This window comes from Temnothorax americanus, unplaced genomic scaffold, assembly GCF_048541705.1.
Source record: "Temnothorax americanus isolate GAGA-0224 unplaced genomic scaffold, ASM4854170v1 Scaffold31, whole genome shotgun sequence".
In the NCBI taxonomy this organism is placed as follows: domain Eukaryota; kingdom Metazoa; phylum Arthropoda; class Insecta; order Hymenoptera; family Formicidae; genus Temnothorax; species Temnothorax americanus.
The window spans coordinates 192,012-216,603 of NW_027509453.1; the positions used below are offsets into that span (position 1 = coordinate 192,012).

The following is a 24,592-nucleotide window of genomic DNA, read 5'->3' on the forward strand; positions in this document are numbered from 1 at the left end:
GACAACCTGCCTATGATATAATACTTGGATACATCCTGCATCAGCCTTAACGTTAATAAACGAAAATAAAAGCTAAAGATATATATACTGGCAATTATACAAAAGGGATGATAATGATATATCGTACCTTATTTTACTTTTTTTAGACATTTTTTATAAGAAGATATCTGTGTACACTCTTTTTTTATAATGAAATATGAAATTCTGGCGACACACACACACACACACACTAATTTTTCCATTTCAGTCAGCGAATTTGTTATCGTTTGATTATTCCTTCATTCCGCACAAGTCTGAGAACAACAAATTAATACATTGATGATATATGCAATAATTAATAGCTGTTTTCACCACATATGCCTGACTCGTTATTTTTTCGCACGACACACGACCGCGCGTGTTCACGTTGCACGAATGATAATAACAGTCACGAATGTTTTGCGACTTTTGCAACATCAATGTGGCGCATATGCTGCGTTAATTCGCGGTGAGTAATCGCGCGGCTTGTAATTTGTTGGGGACACACGCGGACTTCGATGATTTTATACTTTTCCTTCTTTTGTTCTTTGTATTCAAACGTAACGATTAAACGATTCCGCAAAAATTCCTATAACGTAATGCAAAAATAGAAGCATGAAATTGCTAGTCGTTGCGAATTAACGGCGTGAATCTTTCGTTCGGCTTACCGGAGGAAAACGCCATCGTCTCTTGTTCAGATAACTTCATTATTCCTAATCCAATAGTTGGTGAAATAAAAGTCAATTTATTCAGCTGCCTAGACGCCCCTAGACTGCCCTAGACAATTAATTTTATTAATCAGTCAATAATCGTTATTAGTAGCATTCATGCATACGCAACTCGCGAGTATCGAACAAGCGTCTGATTTGTATGAATGTAACACTTGTTCCCGAAAAGCAAATCATCTAAGACATATTGTTCTAATCGACTTAAACGAATTAAGAACCTATCAAATATAGCTGTTGCCGGAAAAGCAATATCTATATTAACTCGCACTTGCAGAGAATGAGCTATTTTCAATACGATAATATAATTGCCGCAATTAATCGGCAAGTAGCGTGATATTACTTACAGTTGCAGAGCTGAATTCTCTTTAAACTCAATACGATGATATCCTCAAAAGTAAGCTGTCCCGACAGATTTCAAATCTGTTCGATTAATCGAAACGTGCGACGTCAAATAAAGAATGAAAAACATATAACTACGGACACGTTTGCATAGCGCGTACCGGTTACAGTCTCGTGTAATAACCGCCTAAAATTCTTTTAACAAATTTCTTGCGCATGTTACTTATTAGAATTAAGTAATACAAGCGGGCAACATTAAGGAAGACACGAGTTGCATGGAAACGTCTCGTTATGCTATCAGAAACTATTATTAAATATATTGCTATATATTTAGAGAGCAATGGGTGTATGAAATGGTCTCGCTGTTCCAAATTACTATTATCAACATTTGTGTCTCTATCAATCAACAATTATCTGCACTAACCGTCATGAGTGGCATTAGTATAACACAACTATCTTTGGCATAGTTGTACTTGTATAGATGTACTCGTAATGTACGTTAAACAGCTATAGCGTATGAATTATAGGTATATAACTTTGCAATTATTCATACGCGTCTCTTTTGAAATCGATCGGTACGCCCGAGTAATTTTTCTTAAAGAATTGATGTATCAATACATATGCCAGCAATATGCAAATATAAGTGACAATTATGAGATCATACGTTTCACGTACAAGGTGTCTCATAGCTCGCGATCGTAATTTTAATGACATATTCCTGTACAAAAAAATAAGACAAAAATGTTGAGATTATAATATAATACTTTTCAAGTGGGAAACATTTACAGTAGAGATATTACAGTCTCGACTTTTCGCCTTAGGATTTTTGTCTTATTTTTTTGCTTAGGAATATATCATTAAAATTACAGTCGTGAGACATCCTGTATATTTCTTTATCTCGATTAAACGGGTAGAAGTCACAGAATAATTTAATGTGTAAAGGCAATTATCAAATAAAGAGCACAATTTCGCGCACGCGCGCAAATATGTACATGAACACACATTTGCATCGTATTTAAATTTTTATCTAATACAGAGTGTCCTACACTACGTAATATAGAGTATCTTAATTGCGAAGTATTTGGTGGGGTCTTAGGTTCGATTTCGAGGTTTATCCTGTATTTTTTCGAATTCACAATTCGCTGCAACAAACGCAATGTACCATTTCCAGATATTGTTGTCAGAACAACATGTACTGTCTGTATAAAACAATAGAGGAAAGTGCCCGATTATGAGATACCATATCTATTTTGTGTGATTTCCGGAAGTCTATGGGCAGAATTGAAAAATATAGTAGGTCATTTTGAAGGAAATTTAATAAGATGCTTTAAGATGCTGAAATGTAAAATTTAATTTAAATATTAATTTTGCTGAAAATTAGAAAAATGTGAAAAATGAGCTTTCGGTAAAATCGCAAATGAGAGACCCCGGGAAATCGCTAATAAAGTGCAAAATACATGATATTGCACTTTATTTAAAGTTTTTGAAAGACAAATGTAATGGAGAAGCATATTTGCAACAATCGTAAACCCACTTATACTCAATATTGTACCTAATCTTCCCCCTCCACCCTTCCTTCTCAAATCAAGGTCAGCACAGTCTTATAAATTCGTATAAACCTTCACTTAACGTTAATATAATATTTTCTCTTCTTTTATTATTATACATTTATTATTATACAATAACTTTCATACTCCAGCAACCCAGGAGTACCCTGGAATATCTCATGTTACAAGCACCACACCTTGCGGTTTCACGATCACCAAATCCAATCTCTACAATTGAGCAACTCAACATATCCCGTATTTTCCTATTTCCTATTAATACGACCTACTCTATCGCTGCATGCAGAAAACTTATTGCCAAATATTTATTAATTATATAATAAACAAGGTTTAAAGACTCATATCCATGGCACTTGACAACATCCAATTTCATAATTTATTTCTCTGCAACGACTACACGCACGATCAAACAATAAATTTTCCACTAAATAGGTTTTACCCTAAGGGCAATAAGTTCATGTCATGGTGGAACCAACAGATAGGACCTATTAGTTTAGCAGAAACCTCGTTGTCGCATATTAGGAGCCTATCTCATAATAGGGGACTTTCCTCTACGTATAGTTCTATACATTATAGACATGTATAATATACACGTATATATATAAATGATACGAGGACTATTCCAAAATCAACCTCAGTTTCGCTGGTAAGAAATTCAAAAATAAGAGAAGAAAATTGTATTACATACCAAATTTACATAATTGCATTACTTTTTCACATATATAGTCGTTACTCAAATTCAGGCACTTGTACCGTAATATCAGCTCTTGCAATTCCTCGCCAAAGAACGACGCCGCCAGGGTATCCAGCCCAGTTGTTGACCCCACGAGCTCCTCATTGGTTTCGAAGCACTGGATAGCCAGCCAGACCTTCATCTTGCTCAAGAGATGGTAATCGCTTAGCGCCAAGTCCGGGATGTAAAGGGGTGGTGGGTGCGGTTGAAAATCTCCTAAGTCGAATTGCTCGAACAAAACTTTTGTGCGAGCCGCAGTGTGGAACCGCGCTTTGTCGTTCAGGAAAACGACGCCCTTGGTGCGAGCATTCTGCGCCTTTTGCTTTGGATTTTGATCTGGCTGGCTACCCATCAGCGTTTCGAGACCGATGAGGAGCTCGTGGATGGAGACAACAACTGGATTCCTGATGACACCGCCGCGCCGCGCCGTTCTTTGACGAGGGATTGCAAAAGCTAGTGCTGCGGTACGACAATTACGTGTCTGAATTTGGGTAGATGACTATGTGGAAAAGTAATACAGTTATGTATGTAATAAAATTCTTTCTTCTATTTTTTCGTGAATTTCGTATATGAACCTTTGATTGCGTATTTAATTTTTTTATCAGTCAATCGAAGATTGATTTTGGAATAACCCTTAGGTCAAAGCACAAAGATTGTCGTAAACGGTTATGACAATCCTTGTGCGTAGGGCCATTATACATTGCACTTGTCACAGTAAATTGTGAACTTGAAAACCTTGCTTTTCAAAAAAGGGTATTTAAATGCGGGATGAATTTCGGGATCGATTCCAGGACCCCATCAAATACAAATCGACCGCTTTCACTTTCACGCGGAGCAACTCACCACATCGTTTACAATAGCCGTAAGAGTATGCAGTAAGACATAAGCAGTAAGCTATTGATCAACCACAGTCGATTATTCTTGAATTGTAAAAATCCCATTGGTCAATAGCTTACTTCTTACGTCTTACTGCGATTGTAGACTAGCCATAAGTGTCTTTGGTATTACTATAAAAATATTTTGTAATCTATTTTTCAATACGTTGAGACATTTATGAGACATTATTTTCATCAATAGTAATTAACATTTGGATATGATTGAGATAGATGATAACTTATTTTAAACTAAGTTTCAAAAGAGAGAATCCATGGCAATATTACATTCTTTGGTCAATTTAAAATAAATAAAGTAAAATAAATGTTACAATTGAATTTTGATTTAAAGATTATATATGGAGAGAGAGGTTAAAGCCCCAATAGTGGTGTAAGTCACTTTTTTTAACCTATCGAGTTAAGTTCATAGATCCAGTCTACACATGCAGATATGTTAAAAAAAGAAGAAAAAAATGGTCAAAAAAATTGACACACCACTATGGCTTTAACCCCTCCATTATAATTATAAAGATATAAATGACACTCTAAAAATAAAAATGGCACGTTTAAAGTCAGTTTATGTTTTCTACTATAAGAAAATTGTCTTCAAAAGTTACAAAACAATAATATTAAAACAACAATAATAATTTTTCCTCAAATCACAATTAAAACAACGTAAAGCGATTTCTGCCCGCACAAATTTGCCGTTTTTTAAAATAGATTCGCTCCGAGTATAAATACGTTCAACCATTGGTTGTTGCAGCCGACGATTTGTGAAATCATACTCTATTAGAAATATCAGGCAATTTATAATCTCGAGGGCAATTTAAATAGACTCTCCTCGTAAAACTTGTCTATATATACATTGCGCACAGACGATTATTTCGTACCCTAGTCTTATCAGGTTAAATCAGATCGTACCAATCGGTTATCCCCGATGGGTACCTTCCAACATTGACGTCCGATGCCGAAATTGCATAGGGCAGTCTTGATAACAATCGACGACAAGGATCGCAACCGTATCATACCGGTTACAGAGAAGAGTGGAAGGCCGCTCTTTGAAAGCGTGGGTGACGTGGTAGCGGGCGCACCAGATCGGTGGGCGGCTACCAGATCGCCCAATTGGTCGATCGACTCGGTAATGGTCGGTGGGCGTTGAGTAAGCTCAGATGCGCGGCGAAAAGTGCGCACTTGGCTGGCTTTACCGGCTCTCTTTCTCTCTCGCTCTCTCTCTCTCTTTCTCTCTTTCTTACTATGCATCCCCACGATGTTCGTTCCCCACCTGGTCTGTATATACGGTCGACTAGGTCTCGATATGAGAGTTCCTCGTGCCCCGCGTCCGGCGTCTTTCACCTCGCGTCCACCCTTTACAATCAGACCCTGGTATAATCAGCAGCTTCTGCGTCTTCAACCGCGGCTACTTTCCCCCGTACTCACCTTCCTCATTTGCACTACTACCACTACCGGCACGGCGTTTTAAATCTTGATCTCTTCTTCTCGAACGGGTAGAAGCAGAAGAGCGGAGTCTTTTGCGGGAAGAGTATAAGGTGGGGGTAAGGCTAGTCTGGGCGCGCTTCGAGCGGAGCGCGCGGCGGTAGGCAATCTGCTCGAATACGGTGGAGAGCGAGCAGGTTGCCCCGCGTAACGCACTCGCGTCTGGTCGTCCACAGGTAGTGCGAGAAAAGGGTGGCTCGCTGAAAAGAGAGAAACGAAGACGTGTCGCATATCTTATATAGAAGCCGATAACAGGATCCTTCTAAAGAGACGAATCGAGAAACCACGGCATACGAGTCTTTTGGTCCTCACGCTGAAGCACGAGGGAGATAGCTTCGGCGATTTGATCGCGTGACAAGAGAAGCGGTGCATCGTGAGGAACAGTAGAACTGTTGAAGGGACAAAAACGAAGAGAGAAATAAGAGAATATAATCGTTTTCGTGCGATTCTGGAAGAAGTTTATATCTCCCTTTTACGCTCCCTTTTGTATCAAGGGATCAAGTGTGCGGCGAAGAGACCGAATCTGGTGATCTGTGTGTCGAAGGGAAAAAGATTCCGGTGGTGAACGGAGAACGGGGTACGAGGGGGAAATCGGCCGCGCGTATATGGAACGAGGCAAGTCACGTCACTTTAAATCTTGATCTCACCTCGGCGAGTCCCGGGTCTCAGCGGGAGGGGGGAAAACCTGGGCGCGCTTCGAAACCCCGAGCGGAAGGCAATCCGCTCGAATCCGGCGGAGCGCGAGCAAGTTACCCCGGTGCCGTGGTAGTCCTCGTTGACTGTCATTGGAGAAGGGAGCCCTCGTAGGCGGAAGAAACGAGAGGGCGATCGACACGCGAGGAAGAGTACGGAGAGGGAAGAGGGCCAAGTGAAGGAGAAGAAAGAGGTGGAGGAGAAGGAGGAGGAGGAGGAGGAGGAGGAGGAGGAGGAAAAGGAAGAGAAGGAGGAGGACGTGGTCACGAGCTTTGTCGAAGGAGCGCCTGCGCTCCAACACTCCGCACCTTCGGCTTCTCGACTTCGACTAGGTCTCAAGTGTCGCGACGACGTAAAAGCTCGCGTCGCGATGCGTCGTGACCGTCATCGCGCGATCGTACGAAAAGTCATTCCGCTCCGCTAATCGGCTCCGTAGCGATTCGTTTGTCAGTCCACGTCACGTGGCAAGTCCGCGAAAACGTGTTTGTGCTGTCGGATGACAGTGGCTGACAGTATGCTTCAGTGGTATACGCGTGACAGTTTGGTGGACAGTTCAATGAAGACGAGTTGAAGTTTTTTCGAAGACAAATGGAAACTGCAGAGATACTTTGAATTTGTACCGGACTGTGTCGACATGTACGTAGATAAGGATACAACGACGGGAGAGGAATATTCGAGTTTGACGATGGCGAAATCGGCCAGCAACTCTATTAGTAATTTCTACGGTGTATCGTTTACGGATAGGTCGAAAAATGTCCGTTCAACGACATTGCACAACGCATAGGAGAATAATATTATGCGCTATACTCCGAACGAGAGTATTGCCAAATGATACGTTAATCCGGAGACACTCGTCAGTATTCTGAGAATCGCGATTGGCGCGAAGGAAAAAATTCGTTGAATGCGAAACGGTAGCAATTCGAAGATAGACGTGGTGCACCCGCAGCAGTGGAGAAAGAGCAGGAGAGGGAGGAGCCGTTGCTGAACGTGGAGGGGGCGGAGGTGAGATCGTCTGGTGATGATGATCGGTGGCGGCGTCGCGACCCCTCCTGGTACTGCCAAGTCGGCGGCTGCGATCGACAGCGAAATGGTACAGGTCGACGGCATTGGCAGTGGTAGTGTCAGTGGCAGTGCTAGTGGTAGTGGTAGCCCTGCGACGGGCGCGACCACCACGCGCCTCACGAACAATAACAGCAGCGGTAACAATAACAATAATAACAACAACAACAATAACGGGGAGATTAGCAACAACAATGACGGACACGGAGTCGCGAATTGCACCGGCACGACTGCTTCGAGCGCGAGCGACAAGTTCTGTTGTCAGGACGAGGACGTTCCCGCCAGCACCGGTGTCGCCCGACCTTGGGAACCACCGTCGCCGACCTTCTCCCAGACGAGATCGCACCTGCTGCAAGTACATCCGCCACACCACCACCAACAGCATCCGGCGGCACATCATCACCAGCAGTTAAATGTACCGGCTTCTCTGATCGATGGTGAGTAGGGATGCATTTGCAAATTTGAAGTCGAATCGGATCTGATCATTTTCGTTCCATTCAACTATTTCTTAGTTCTCGCCTTTTTCTTTCGTCGAGTTTTTCTCGTCGAGCTCTCGATTGATTAATCTAGCAGTTATTAAATAAATCATCGTTTGGAACAAGCACAGTAATAATCGTTTAAAGATATATATAAACGAAATCCCCGAGTGTACCATAAACTCATTAATAAATGCTTCATGCTGAACGTTCGGTATATAAATCATGATAAGACAATTATTTTTATTGAGTTGCGCAATTTTTTAAGCATTTAAATATGTTAAATATCCGTTATGCGTTATAACAAGTTTTAATATTTGCTAAAAGCGAAAAGCAGGTGCTTCTGCTAGTAATTTATTTTTCTCGATATTGATTATTGTACCATTTTCCGGTCTTTTTTTGGATATCTAAGATAAAGCGGACATATGTATGTGTAAGCAATGGAAATTAATTAATTTTGTTGTGCCACCATGATAAATCAATAATTACGGAATATGTCACACGCCATTGTTTACAGTCGTGTTTCATGTGCTTTATTACAGCAAAATTGCACAGTACGGTGTCATTGAAATGTAAAACCGTTGTTTAATGGAGAGACACTTGAATACACTTTTTGGGACTATCGAAGAGACATAATAATCAATGAAATGAAATAACACTGAAGTTATGTAATAAACGTAAAATACAAGGAGTAAAAAAACGCGGAAATTCTATAATTTTTCTGATAATACCTAATATAAATTTTCTTGAATCATGGATTTTGTCAAGCTGTCTTGATATAATAGCATTATATCGGTTTTTTATATAAATTTTGACCATTTCGATATAAACGTTATAAAAAATTAAACAAACAAAATGATTTCTCATTAATTGTACTTTGTTTTATGTAATATATACGTTATTAATTATACTATTATATGATATTCTTATACATATTTGTATCATTATGTCGTATAATTAATAAACATATAATTTATTTCATTATATGTTTTCAAACATAGAAGTTAAACACGTATGACGATAGTCGATATGTATGATGACAAATGAGTATATCGATTATATCTGTCTTGATGAGAGATAACCAAGTAACTCTAATTGAATTATGAATCGCTTCACGATCTTTCGCCGCGCGAACCTTTCGATGCAGGATGGTAAAAGCAATTAACATTGGACACCTGTACAGCCAAACACCTGTACAGGGCTCGTCTCGTAACATTAATGAAAGCATTTCACGCCGTTGAAAACACGAAAAAAATCTCAGAAATATGTATTACGAAATTTTGTTCGCAATTTCGGAATAAATTATTTACTTATGGATAATTATTTACGGAATAAAAAGTTGGAATAAATGTTCACGTGAAAAATGTAGTGGAAGAGTAAGTCGGAAACAGTATGCATATAGGAAATTTCTATTTCAGAGATTCGGAATTATTACAATGTTAATCGTTATAGGTATATCATAAAATGTAGGGGAGACCGCGGGGCTAACTCGACACAATTTTTTCAAAGGCAATTTTCAACAATTAATTAAAATTTTCAAGCAAATTTAATGGTACACATTTAAAGAGCGTTCCTTCAGGCACAAAATTGCTTAAGGAAATTTTGCTGTACGTTGCTTAGTTTTGCCCGAAAGCTCGATGAAAGAGTAGACCATTTTCGAGAGATCAGAAAAATTACTTTTCAGTATCAAAAACGCTTATGTCGCGTTAAAAATTACACTATAACTCAGAATGTTACCAAATTCCGTTGATAATACTGGCACATAAAGACGCATTTACAGTATAGGAAAGGCAAGTTTCTACGATAGATTAAAATTGGCAAAAAGCCTAGTGTCAAGTTTGCCCCGTTGTCGAGTTAGCCCCGGTCTCCCCTATGTCAAATGAATCAGTTTGCAAAGTTTTGAATACCATAGTTCCAAATATCTACGTTATCAGGTCAATATACCTTATATCACTTTTACTTATATGAATATGATCGAGAAACCGGGTTCTTCTTCAAAATACTCCAAAAAGTGCGAACACATTCAGTTACCGATTTTTACAGCTTATCATTAGCGATCATCGTCGCCTCTTTTTAGCTTCAAATTAACTTGTCAAAAAACAGAATCGCGATTGTATTGTATAACAGACTCGGAAACCCGGCCTATGTTGTTTCGTACAAATGTAATGTGGCGACGAATTCCGTGTTCGTTCTCCGCGACACGCGAATGTCTGATACGGGATGAAATGCTTTCGGGCTACTTGCTTCGAGCAGCCCAGCCGCGAAACTGTTGATAACAGAATAAAAGAGAGCGTGCGATTGGAAGTAGCGGATATATGCGCCTACGACGACACACGTTCAACTACCGCGCGTTCGCGCATCTGTCCGCGGCTCGCACTTGCCAGACGAAGCACGGGGGTTACCAAGTACCGCACTCGTTCGGAACCGGTTTCAATGCGTTGGCAGCGCAGACTACCTCTCTTCGGATCGGCGGACGTATTACTCTCGTTTAACGCTCAATACCCGTCCATCCCGCGGGTACTCCGATCCTCTCGCGTTCGCGTTCGCAGAGCACTTCGTTCCAGAACCGCGAGATTTTATGACCACACCCAGACCGTTTCGAAGCAGATACCGTGTAGGCAATGGACGTCTTCATCTCCGCAAGCGGGCGAAAAGAAAGAGAGGAAGACACGCAAGAAAAGGACAAGAGAAAATGTGTTTCAAGTGTTCTGGTAGCATATCATATAGCATTTGGCATTTCATACCATGCAATAGTTCATATAAAAGATATATTAATTATAGTCATATCTAATGATTACATTAAAAGTGTAACATTCTTTCCTGACAATATGTAACATTCATCATCAATATCCTATTCACGAAGTCTTATTACGTATTAAGTATGAACGATTTGTTTAAATGTCGGATTATATTTAAATTAATTCCCTTAAATTGCGATATACGTGGCAGACAAAGCGTAGCTCTTTGCTTGGTTCACGTGCGAAAGGCACTAATCCAGTTTAAAACCCGATACAAGTTCACCTCGTTGTTTCCGATGCTGCGCACGATACTTGGCGGCGCATCAAGATACCGCGGGATTTTACGACCCGGAGTGTTTTGAAACGAATATACACCTCGCGGTTAATAGCTGTCTTCGCGCAGCACTTTGTTACAGTTTTGACGACCAATCGCCGAAAGTGTCCGCGAAGATATATGCATTAATTACGCGTAGAATATATATACTACCTGCTAACTGCCAGGTTATAATTTTGCTAAGAAATGCGATCCTTTCCACCTTCGACGCCAAACTTTATGTTCATCGATGCTTCTAAGTTTCTAATATCATTTAATATAAAAGGCAAATATAGATCAATGATGCATGATGCCGTGAATAAAGTTTATGAGCAATTATATAGGCGTTATTACGGTACACACGTAACGATAATGCAGTACTACTTGGAGATTTTATGATTACGTCCTAGAATATATATTTGCGATAAGTGCCCAGAAATATGGATATCTTCATCTGTGTGTGTGTGTGTGTGTGTGGTGTGTGTGTGTGTGTGTGTGTGCAAATGAGTTTCTTCTCAATTCCCTCTTGGATATATCGTCACGGACTCCACTAATTATCGAGTTATTATGTAAAATGTTTGCCTGTAGCTATGTATATCAATTATCAGTTACATGTACGATTTGCTCTTAATACGATCTCTATAGAAATTATAGCTTGACAATATAAAAAAAATAAATAATTCATAAATAAATATTCCAACACATTCTATCTGTAAGATTTTATTCCATATTTAATTAAAATCATTATAGAAGTAAGTCTCTCTTAAAGACGGTCCATATATAAATATAGTTTAAAGTTATGGCATTATTGCCATTGTATCATCTCATACTTCTATATTCGATTCATTTTCTTTCCACTATACACACGCAGTTCATATACATATAAACTTCACATCTGCATTCGTTTCTTAACATTCTTTTCGAATGATTTAAATGTGTTCTGTTGCGTTTTATCTTTATGCGTATACATATCGCAAACAAACGATGTGCGTTTAAAAATTAACTTGGTTCGCGTATCGTCCAGCAGACACTTGTAAAACCGCGACGCGGTTTTACTTGAAACCATCTGCGGGCTCGGTCTATAGATAAAACCACTCATCGGGAGCGCGAAGCGAACGATCTCACGAGTCACCGAGTCCGCAGAAAGAGAATCAGCCTTCCACTTTTTCTGTCTATTATATATCTATTACCGCCCCGTGTGTCAAACGATCGGTCTTTACCGGCGGCGATTTCGAATGTGCCGGATAAATATACCGCGAGGCCTGATGCGCCAGAACTCGTTCGGAACCGGTTTCCGCCTGGTGTCGATGCAACGACGATGGGACGCATTTCTTTCTGTGCATCGGCTACTTTCGTTTTCACGACACCTCCGATCGCTTTGACACGAAACGAGCGCGGAATGCGCGCCCGATGTATACCGTCCAGGCGGACGGGACAGGCGCGGGGACTCGCGGGATTCGCATAAGTTTTATTCGACGTTTCGAGCGACCATCGCGAACGGGATTCCTCGGAAAATAACTTCGGTAGTACTTTAGAGTTTGGCAATATATTCTCCGAGAATTTTGCGAGTGTAATTGAGAACAGGATTTTTTCTTAATTAAATAATTATATGATTTGTACGCGATTTACGCGACTTCTGATCATATTGATGTACAGCCTTAAAACCATCGGATGTTATAACGTTATTTCTCTGGCTATTTTATATAATCTTTTTTTTTAGTGAAAATGTAACGATAATATTATTGAAATAATAAGAAGCCAAAAAGACTAAAAAAATACCAAGAGTGAAGAACACGTAAAATGTTATAACGCTGTAAAGTACAGTTACAAAACAAATTACAACTAAAATTATTACAAACATACAATAATGTTATGATAAATATGTACAAAAAATATTGCGTCAACTTTCCTCCTCCAGTTTACAGTTAACTGGTTAAATTCCGATTAACTGTATATCTGATGAGAAGCCATTAGTAATTAGCTATATTGACGTCATAAATTGTGCAAAAGCGGCCGTTCGATTACGCGGGTAACAAATTGCGAATGATCTGCATGAGATGCATTTACCGAGCTGTTTGGCAGTCCACTTGGCTCATAAAGGACTAATTAATTAAACGTTCTCACTATGTAAACGAACTGTTGCGTATTCACGCTGAGTTCACTCGGTGAAACCAATTAAAACAACGTGATAACAAATGAGCACGACGGACCTGTTTTCTGATGCTAACACTCGCGGGATTTAATTTCGCCCGACGGTCTCTTCCCGCGACGATCGCCAGGGGCTCTTTACATAAGATTGACTAGATAAAAAGCAATTGCGCCCGCGGTTCGCAAAATGACAGGTACTACCGCGCTCTTAATATTGCTATATATCGTTCGATCGTAAATTGGCATCTGCGCGATTCGCGCTAAATGTTGTTCGGATTAGTAGACAGCGCGATTACGAGGAAGCTGAACCTATAACAAGCACATCGTAATTTTGATCGCGCTGCCGACATAGTAATTAACATTTATCTCTCATTTAATTCATATTATCTTTAAGCTCGCGTCGCGATTTACGCTTGAACCTTCGTTTCGCCCCGTCGCAATTTTATTGGATATTATGTGTCGTGTAATTACATTTTCTCTCCTTTAAGATTATTTTCTACGAATCTTACTTAGCATAATAATTATAGTACGTTCGAGGTATCCGTTGCATCAAATGCCCGATTGCTCGAAATTAAGTGCACAATTGTCTTCGGATTATTGTGATTAGTTAGATTGTAGTGAAGTCAACGAGCGATTCTTAATAGCGTCATGTGTCCAATCGTAAATTGTTACTTCCCTCCGAAATGTCATAAATATATTATTTAGCTGTAAATCCATGAAAAAGACTTTAATGCGCGTGCATTCTTTTGAAAAAAATTCTTCGCACTTGGTTAACAATTTATTATTTGCATCCATACAACAGACTACATCCATGTAATAAACCAAATTCTACAATCTCTAATACATCTTTCTTTAATGTATCGAAATATAGTAGAACCGACAATTACATACATATTGACTAATTATCATATTGTAGCGTCAAATTTATTAAATAAACGATCAAGGATAATTTCCTATTAAATCTGAATTTACTTAGAAACCGATTAACTTCTACTAAATTCCACAATATTTATTAATATGTTAATAGCTATCTAAGAGCGAACAATAATCACAAAAACTATAGATAAAATTATTGATAAAATCACTAAAGATCAAAGTTCTTGAAATATGATACAATCCACTGCTATAAAAAAATATAAATGTTGAGTATAAATATAAATTAATTATTAACCATAATTTTAATGACAGGTATCTCTGAGCTTTCAATATTCTGTAAAACCGTATCAATAATAACGGGATCGCGAGATCACGTTCAGCAATTTAAATCAATGCGCCTGAATGTGAAGTTATATTTGACCGTGACCACTTTCGTCACAGCGATTACGCAGGCGATTGTTAATTTAACGAAGCATTCAATTGACTTCGAGAATCCTAAAAGAAATCTTCGTGAGAAAAATAAATTCCCGATTATCTCAAACCAGATAAAAATCATTGGAATCTCGTTAACCAGTTCACAGAAAATAATCTAGAACCAAGAATGTGAAAATGTGATAAAAATTAACGCAGTCAAAGATATATCCCGAGATTTTGTCCTAGCAGTTATTATTATTAGTTGTTTGGTATGATAATTTTATTATTATACATATTACAACGAAATGTTCCTCTGATTGCAGGTGTGAATTTACAAAATTGCACGGCCGGTCCGTTTGCCAGCGGCAATAACGGCAACACATCGCGGCAACGTCTAATCGAATTGTCACATGGATTAGGAGCGCTCAGGCATTACAACGATCTCGCCAACCACGTGTTGTCGTTAAACCAACAGGGCGCAGTCGTTACGAAACTTTTAGGTTCGTATTATATAGAGTGTATTTTTATACGATTTACCACGAAGCTGCCTTCATGCGAGGAGAATCGCATATTTACGATATTTCTACGCTCGATATTATACTCCATGTTGTTTCTTATCGTTGACGATAAGAATATGCAAATTATTGGGTGACATTCCGAACACGAGAACCTACGTAGGGAAACTACTCCGTTGACATATCGCTATTATGTTCGTCAACCACTATGCCTATCGCGAGTATCGAGCGCCATGCACGCATTACGTATACGTACGTAATTTCGATACGAAGTCAAGGGAGAAATCATCCATTTATATTCTACGTTCCGAGAATACCATCGATCCTCCGGAAATGAGAGAAAAAATAGATATTGGAGATGCAGAAGGGAGGATTTTCCAAAGTCGGAGTCGGAGACTATATATTAGATAGATTGATATATAAAAGGTTTCCATCGTATTTGTCAAATAAAGTTTTAAGGTAATTCTTACTTATGAGAAAAAATAATACTGACATAATGTTTTTTTTTTCGAACTAAACGCTTTCTTTTCGATCTGTTTTTTAAAATAAAAATGAATTAATAATTTTACTTAAGATAGTTTCTCTTTCTCCACCTCTCTTTCGAAATTTACATAATTCTCGATTGTACATACATACTTTTTCGCTGCGATTCGCGCGGCAATTACCAGCGGCCTCAAATGATGCCGCGTTAATATCTTGAGCGATTTCAAGCAAAGCAAAGAACAGGGAATAACGCCACACTCGCGCGGCATGGTCAGACATAACGAGCGCATCCGCCACTCGAAGCTCGTTAGCTCGCGAAAATTAATACGTAATAACCACTTCTTTCGCGCGTTAAATTTTAGCACCTCGGCAACAAACTTGAATAATTCGTCAATGATTGCGCCAATCATTAGTCTCTCTGCAGCCTTTCAGCTAATGCAAAGCTTCGACTCTTTCGCTCCTCTTTAAGTTCGTAAATGTTAAATTCGAAATTTTATATGAATTTGCCGTGGTGTATTACTGTATTATATACATTCTTTCTAGTTATCAAATTACATTAGCTTCAATGAAAGTTACCCCATGCTCTTTACTTTATAATTCAACAGAGATTTATATCGTTTGCAAAAATTTATTTCAAAAAGACTAATCGCTCGAGGGAACCACACCCTGAGCTTTCTGGCATTTGCGCTCTTCGTGGCTATTCGTGCCGCTCTTCTTCTGCCTTGTACCTTCGACCGCCGCATATTCCGCAAGTTAACGCAGATCGGGGCGCTTTTGCCGAGATGGGCACGCAAGTACGATCTTGCACGCGAGAACGCGGTGAAACTCGCGGAAATTTAGACCCCGAACGAGATCGGGAATCGTCGGGGTATCCATACGAGTGAACGGAAGCTCGGATCCGTGTTCAAGGAAAGACCAGAAAGACGAGAAAGGCAAGAAGAGAGAAGAAGAAGAAGAAGTGTAAAGACGAGGAGGAAGAAGAAGAAGAAGAATCCGCGCGCCAAGAGAGGTAAACAATAAAAAATGGAAGCGAGCCACCGAGCATCGCCGTGGAACGCCGGAGTTTCTCTCTTTCTCGTAGACCTGTGGCCTGCCTGTACCTCGCGGTTCTCGTTAACTTTACGAGCCACTCGTAAAAATACCGTTCGTGGCCTGCTCTCTTGCCGGCGCGCCGGTAATGTCTTCATCTTGCTGGACGCGGAGTCCTTAGGCATCTTGAGGTGAATATAATGTACCGTAATCGGCCGACCAATTACTTAACGACGGCGAACAATTAATCCCCTCGGCGCGAGCGAGTGGTCCGTGTCGCGAATCGAGAAGGGAGCAAGCGGCGTTACGCGATATCTGGTCACTTCGTCGGTCGCCGAGAACAGACGTGAATTATATCATATCTCGGTATTTTTGGTATTTTATTTATTCATATTTCATCAACTATAAAAATACGATTCGATTATATCGATTTTCGTGTCTTCAGAGATTGCGGTTTTAACTCTTCGCTGCATATCGGTTCAAAAATGGATTGAGAGACTCCAGGAGATAAATGGGCGAAATTTCAAGCGTGCTGAGTAAGCTTATAACATGTCACTGTTGTGGTCGTTAGGATAACTGGACGGCAATCGCTCGGACAATGCCGAACTGCCGAAGGCGTTCCGGTTGTTTGCTCATGCAGTTTCTATCGCGACGCTCTTTATACACGCCCGCCATGTGTAATTTACGTTAATCTCTCATTATCAATTCATAAAAGAGATCACCTCGCCCGCGAGCACGCATGCGACGCGCGTTGAATGCAACCTTCTCGCCCCGTAACGATGCCCTGTAACCACGGGCGGCAGCCTGACATCCTCTATACTGTGTTCGCGAGAGTAACCTAACCGGCTAACGAAATTGGCTTCGTGCGGTTTCTTTTATTAAAAACGGCGCTCCGTTTAAAAATTTTATGTACGCACGCACGTACAAGCGCGTACACACATGCATAGTAGCAAAATCGAGGAGGGAGCAACAATGAAAAACGGGGGTCCAGGATGAGAAGAGATCGACTGGTGAGAGGCAAGGAAAGACAGATACAGAGACGGAAAGACAGAGAGAAGCTAAAAGGACGAAGAGAGGAAGGGGCGGGGAGAAAGAGAGAAAGACCGGGATAGCAGGTCGAGACAAGGAATTTGCTCGCGGCATGGATATACCTATTATAGGTGGATACATCGTTTATATACCCGGCACGCACTTCATCCGTGGGAGCGCACGCGATACCCTCTGCCAGGTTTAGCCGTCATTATTGTTATTAATAATAGTACGTAACGACCGATAATTGCTCAAGTCTGCCTGCGCCTCTGGTTTCCATTACCTCACGGTCCCCCGGCATCGTCCGCACCGGATTGACGGATACCTCGCTCGCTCCGTCCCCTCCGCTTCCGAAGACCCGATCCTCGGGAAGACGGAAGACCGCGACAGAACCGCGAATGACGGATGATGCCATGCATGCGCGTATGAACGACATTCGCGTTCTTCCACGATGAATCCGCGCGTAATTGGGGTCGGAAGGCGAATCTCAATGGGAGCCTTTACGCCCGATGGTTGACGTTGATATTAGCACGCGAGCGTGACTTTCGTTACTTTGCTTCTATTCGTGTCGCTCACAACTCACGAGAAACGGAGCAAAAACAGCGGATACACGTTGTATCTTAAGCGCAACGTGGCTTTCGATACATATCATTATAGTAACAGCGTAACATTGACAAAAAAGAAGAATTTTATAATACGATGCATGACTCTGATTGCAATCTATCCGAATCGCGTATCACTTATCATTGTATATTAGGGTTCAATAAAGTTACTAAATAATTGCCGATATCATGAATCGATATGTATAATGACGATAATAAATTATTTTAGCTTTAAAGTAATATATATACTTATATACTTATAATATATACTTAATTTAATTAAATATGTACTTAATTTTTTTAATTTAGCTGTATATATACACTTAATTTAGTTCTAAAACTATCCATAGATTTTTTCGTATGAAACGTTTCATAATATTATAACTCAATGCAGTAAAATTTGATTGGTTAGTATATACTTCACTCTTATACGTCTTTACAATATCTATCAACAACATAAGATCGATGATAGGTATAGCCTTTTAATATGCTTATGGAGTTGTGCGCGTCTTCGCATTCACTTGCAGATACTAATTAATTCATGACTAATTGACTGCTGCACTCTCATTGTTTTTCCCACGAGTAGTAAATTATAAGTTCAGTTGCTATGGAATATATGACAGCGATAGATCTAAACGGTAGATTTAAAATACATGTATTCTTACTTATGACCGATATTTTCTTATTTAAAATAAATGTCTTCATACTTGTAAGCGAGAGGGAGGGGGAGAGGGAGGGAGGGAGAGAGAGAGATGTATATTATCTGATAAACTACGATAATTTTTATAAATGGCACTAAGCCTTATTGATCTTAAGCGTGCAATTTAATTCTTAAGCAGACGCACCTGCACGACAATGACACTAAAAATTATCACAAGCCAACGCACAGTGGTTACACGACTGCAGATAATTTTCTTGTATCACGATGTATATTACGTAAGCATCCTCACGCTGTCCTAATTGCTGCATCATGAATCCGCCCAGATACGCGAAGATAGGATTGATATCCGTTTGTCGGTAACACGCGATGTTAAGCGTCGCGTACTTATTGTGATATTGCCGTGACTTTTGTAAAATAATTTGTCATTTGTATTTTTTCTCTTTCCTATACGTTCTCTCTTTTCTATATACACGTCACAATGTTTTCTATATCCATCTTAAAAATTGTGAAAATTCTAATGTATCTCACATGGAACAATATCCCAGATGAAATCAAATGTTTACGTGAATGGGACAAATTACATTTAATATGCCATTCAATTCTAATGTATAATATTACAATTATCACTCTTTTCACATCAATCATGCCTTGTGAAAGATACATTCGGATTCCGAGGCGCGTGCATCGCGTGATTTTCGGGAATTACGGCGAGCTTTGCGAGTTTTGGCGTGACCGAGCTGCCGAATAGGGCGCAAAATATAAATGTGCCATGTCGCGGCGCCATTTACGAGCGATTTTATCGAGGGCCAGGAGTTTTGCCAATGCATCGCGTCCTTGAAGCCCGTTTTATCGTGTTTCAGGTACGTTGCGCCCGCCGGGCCTGATCGGTGGCAGTAAGCCGAAAGTAGCGACACCGGCTGTTGTCGCTAAGATCGAGCAATATAAAAGGGAGAACCCGACTATCTTCGCTTGGGAAATTCGGGAGAGGCTAATCTCCGAAGGTAAGATAATGGATCGTCCCTTATCGGAAGACGTACCTAAACGCATATGCATTCAGATTAAATTGAAATAAATTTATGAGCGGTTAAAAATTATTTGCGAAAAGGGAGATATAATGTTTTGCAAATTGATCATTATATATTGTACGAAAAGAGCAAATACGATAGCGTAATAATTGCCCGAAACATAAGCGCTCGAAAGATTGATCAATTTGACTAACATTGACATTGATTAAGATTTTTCGCAATATATCTCTTAGAACGCGCTTAGTCATAACGTTGAGTCTTCACCACCACGGTGCATAAACTAGCGTGTTCCTTACTTAATTATGCTCGTCCTCTGTAAGCCATGCGAATGCAAACCGCTCATGATTACAGACGTATGTAACGTATAATTTAAACGAAAGAATTAAGAAACGCGTTTCTGCGACCTTACTTCTTGACACACATACCAATTCTCGAAGTATTCGTGCTAACACGAATATCATAACAATCGTCAGATAAACTTCGTCAATATGCCTTTTGCTGTAACGTAACGCTGTTACTAAAAAAAACTCGACGTTATAGCATTAAAAGCGTATGCGTTCAGCGTTAACAATAACATCTTACAGCATCGACATAGTTGTTGAAAACTTTGGCCGTTTGTAACGAAGTCGTGTTCGTGTAAAGGCCGATTCTCACTATAATAGGTATGATATGGTCAAGTCACGATCAGATCAAGTCGCGGTCATGGATTTTTCAGTGCATTGTCACTATTCGGTCATATGACGATCTTCTATCAGTCAATTTTATAGTGCCATCCGTATCATTACTTTGTACAAAAATGTTCCCCACAAATGCTCGCTTATTAAAATTGCATTAATCTTTGATGACAATTAAAGAACACAGCGTGGAAATGTGACAAAAGAAAAGACATTATTAAAACATAAAAAAAGAAAAGAATTCTGGACATATTATATCCAGAATTTTTTTTATAGATGACAAATCAAAATTATACTTTATTAGTACTGATATATTCGATTAGTTTATTTTCGTCTATTTCAGACGAGAAAGAGGAGTTCACTTTCATGGTTGAGCATATCCGTTGACCGTCTAGATGATATCTTCCAAAGAATGATCGCGGTCAAGTGACCGTCGCTTTACCTGACTGTGATCGGCAGGGTGAATGCAAACTCGAAGAAGCGCTGAATTTAATGGCAACGATTTTTGATCGTGATTGTGACCGAACCGTGATATAGATAGTGTGAATCGACCTTTAACATATACTTGACGGTATTTTCGCGACTCGCGTTGACCGCAACGTCGTTATATTCGCCTGTTCCAGGTGTCTGCAGTAACGCGACCGCGCCGTCGGTTAGCAGCATCAATCGGATACTGCGGAACCGCGCGGCGGAACGCGCGGCCGCGGAATTTGCGCGGGCCGCCGGTTACGGGCTCTACGCGGCCGCCGGGCCGCATCCGTACTTCAATTCGCACCAGCACCCGACGACGAGTCATCATTTGCCGGCGGGCTGGCCGGCGCCGGGAGCAGCCGGACACCCGTGGATGCTGCCGCCTCTTGCCACCGGTATATCCGGCGCCGCCGCGTCCGCTCTGCTTTTACCACCGTCCTTGAGCCCCGGTGCGGCCGCGGCGGCGGCCGCAGCCGCATCCGCGTCCGCCGCGGGTACTTCCGAGCACGCGCTTCACGCCGCCGACGCGATCGCACGTGGATATCTGCAAGGTGACGAAAGAGATCCGCATCGCTCTTTGATGTCGCGACGCGAAATTTGTTCTACTTAAGATAAAAGTATCCTATACACCTGGGATTCTACGAAAGTATATTCATGCATTTCCCTCCAACGTATTAAATTGATTTATTCAAATAAGTTCAGTTCTGAAATTTAAATTCCTAAATTTGCATGTAATCACTGAAGCGAAAACAAAGAATGAGAAACATGAGAGAGAGAGAGAGAGAGAGAGAAAGGTTTTTTATAATTTAATTTTTCATTATTAACGTTTAAGCGATTTAATATTTGTACAGTTTCTTGCTAAATATTTATGACTATTACAGCATTCATATACATTAAGCAAATAACACGAGTCATCATTCTACAATTCAAAGTTTTTTATATGTTGACTTTTCAATATGTATATTATTTCATATTTCTTGTAGAAAAATCAAAGTATTTTTATGTTAATCATATAGAAATATATTATAGATATCAATTTTATATTTACTTTGAAATTATAATGTAGAGTATATTATAAGTTTTGTTAACTCATCAATGTAAAAGGATCAATGTGAAAAGATTTGATTGGGTTGTTGTACTCAGAAACACAACCCATATAGAAAAGGTATTTCTATTAATGTACAGATGGCGACGGAGATGACGGAAGCTTAGACGGTTCGGAGCAGCCTAAGTTCCGGCGCAACCGTACGACTTTCAGCCCGGAACAGCTCGAGGAACTCGAGAAGGAATTCGAGAGATCGCATTATCCCTGTGTGTCCACGCGCGAACGTCTCGCCTCGAAAACGTCGCTCTCGGAAGCCCGCGTCCAGGTGAGAATCTGACCAATAGTTAAAGATAAAAGAGCCGACGCAACGACGCAGGGTCTAATTCGACATTTATGAATTGGAGAAGGCCCTGCGGCGGACAACGGCCGCGTCGTTTCCCGTTCCGATTTGATCACGAGCGTTCTAACGACCTAACTCGTGACTCTTAGGTTTGGTTTTCCAACAGACGGGCAAAATGGCGTCGTCACCAGCGCATGAATCTCTTAAAGCGCTCGCCACCACCGCCTCCACCACCACCGCCGCAGCCGCAGCCGCCGCAGCAGCAACCGCACTCCGCTACGTCCGCTATGGAAATCGGCCAGCGTACATCCAGCTGCTCCATCGCCGGCATGGGCGGCGAAAGTAGCGCGTTTCGCGCGGTCGTCACCAATTCCGCAACCAGAGACGGCCTCGACAGACCCGAAAGGATCAACAGGCACGAGTCGGTGCCGAAGCAACCGGAAAGAAAACCTAGCGCATTTCGGATGATCAGTCAACTGGTGGGTGACGACTCTTCCGAACTCTCGAGACCGACCAGTCCCGCGTACAACCAGCGGCAGGGATCCGGTCTTGATCCGCGCCCGGGATCGGCGCACAGGATACGCTACGATCAGAACGAGGACGAAGATGAGGAAATTGACGTTCAAGATTCCGACCAGGATGTGCCGTCGTCGCCACCGGTCGCTTGGAGAGATCATTGGACTGACCAACAACCGCTGGAACTGACGAAGCACGATCGCTGAACGAGATATATCTCAGTTTGATTTCGAGCGATGCGGTCGTTGAATCCGGAGTGATGTTTTTCGCAAAAAAAATCGAGCGGCCGCGTTGCGACTTATTTATTGACAAATATTGGTTAGACAAATCGCATGGATCCGGTAACCAGTGTTCGAAGTGCGTCGTCGCAGTTCTCTACATTTTATCTATTGGTGATTGATAAGTGCAAAAATAAGTGCAAAATTATGAAAATGTTTTTTTTTTTTTTTGCTTTACGGTGCACGAAGCTACGAAAAATAGCGGATATTAGCTAACCGCAAAATGTCATTGACCTTGTTCATCAGTCAACGCGCGAGTGATCGAATGACGAATCGGTAACGTGCTGCATTAGCAACGAACTCGAATCGACGCTTAACGGCGTGAAGCATCAGATGCGACATCGTATGTGTCGTATCCAATATTTTCTCTCTTCTCATTATTATCGGGCTCGGCTCTTTTTTTATTAGTTGAAGTTTTTAATATCTATGGAACTGTGCTTATTATACGAATTAATATATGAACGATTTCCTACAATCGCTGATGCGAATGAGTGTTGCGAGCTATGTAATATTAAAACGCAACGTCATCATGTCATTGTAATTATTATTGTTAATTAGATAAGTGATCGATGCATATCGCGTGGCAAAAGCAAACGATGTTAGATCGCTCAAATCTAGCTGGGGAGCCGCTCGTGCGAGTAGAAAATAAAAACGTTCGTCGTGAAGAAAGAATGAGATTCGTTCGAGCTCATTCGGAACTAGTCCTAGCGAATCTTTATGAATTAGGGATATGCGTTAACTATAGGTATTTGAAATAGAAATAAGCGAAAACACAGATAATCTTGTACGAACTGTGTTAAAATAATGTTTATTTAAATGAAACCGTTTGTAAATATCCACACACGGCGTCACAACTCATTTCTTTTTGCAAACTCTTCCAAATTTTCTTTCCAACTATCCTCCGACAGACAAAACAGTTTTCGGCGAGCCATCAAATATCCGAACAATAAAATATGTTATATTGAAATAAATTTACATAAATATCTTACGCTATCGTTTGTCGAATTAATCTCCTTCTCCAATCCTAAGTTAAATAATGATACGAACAAAAAGAACAACAGAATAAAGTATAATTTCTTAACTGTTTATTTTTATTTGGTTTTAAAAATTATTTTAATAATGCAAAACACTTAAACATTTGAATTGTTTGTCCTACTATACATATTTTTACTGATTTACGTAAAAATTACTATAGACTTCAATATGTAAAGTAATCGATATCACACAAATTGCCCCCTGATTTACGCTCTACGGCAATTATCCTTAGTGAAATAGGTGGAATATATTTCCGCATATCTCCTATAAGGTATACAAGATATTCCGTTACGGATCGTGCACCCGAACTCTAATACTCTTTCCGTGCTTATCTCTTATTAAACAGCTCGCGAATACCGACGTCGCGGATATTCTCCACGACCGTGCGGCCGTGTATCTACTTAAATTGCCGTTTTGTCAATG

At 40.4% G+C, this 24,592-nt stretch overlaps 1 protein-coding gene across 2 annotated transcripts; it reads left to right on the forward strand.

The window, feature by feature from the left end:
- Nucleotides 1–6,682: 6,682 nt before the first annotated feature.
- Eyg (eyegone) lies at nt 6,683–24,090 on the forward strand. Of its 2 annotated transcripts, none has more exons than XM_077412810.1 (6): nt 6,683–7,938; nt 14,790–14,966; nt 19,646–19,786; nt 21,108–21,506; nt 22,141–22,325; nt 22,490–24,090. In XM_077412810.1, the coding sequence occupies exons 1-6, from the start codon at nt 7,461–7,463 to the stop codon at nt 23,060–23,062; spliced, it is 1,953 nt and encodes a 650-aa protein (XP_077268936.1). In that variant the 5' UTR covers nt 6,683–7,460; the 3' UTR covers nt 23,063–24,090. The 2 variants fall into 2 exon arrangements, with proteins under 2 accessions (XP_077268936.1, XP_077268937.1); XM_077412811.1 differs by having other exon boundaries at nt 21,108–21,350.
- Nucleotides 24,091–24,592: the final 502 nt, after the last annotated feature.

What these genes read in the sequence shown, in the direction of transcription:
- Eyg (XM_077412810.1), top strand. Translation starts at nt 7,461, where the DNA reads ATGATGATCGGTGGCGGCGTCGCGACCCCTCCTGGTACTGCCAAGTCG. An exon ending in ACCGGCTTCTCTGATCGATG is followed by an intron (nt 7,939 to 14,789) that starts GTGAGTAGGGAT and finishes CTCTGATTGCAG; the next exon opens with GTGTGAATTTACAAAATTGC. An exon ending in TCTCGGAAGCCCGCGTCCAG is followed by an intron (nt 22,326 to 22,489) that starts GTGAGAATCTGA and finishes CGTGACTCTTAG; the next exon opens with GTTTGGTTTTCCAACAGACG.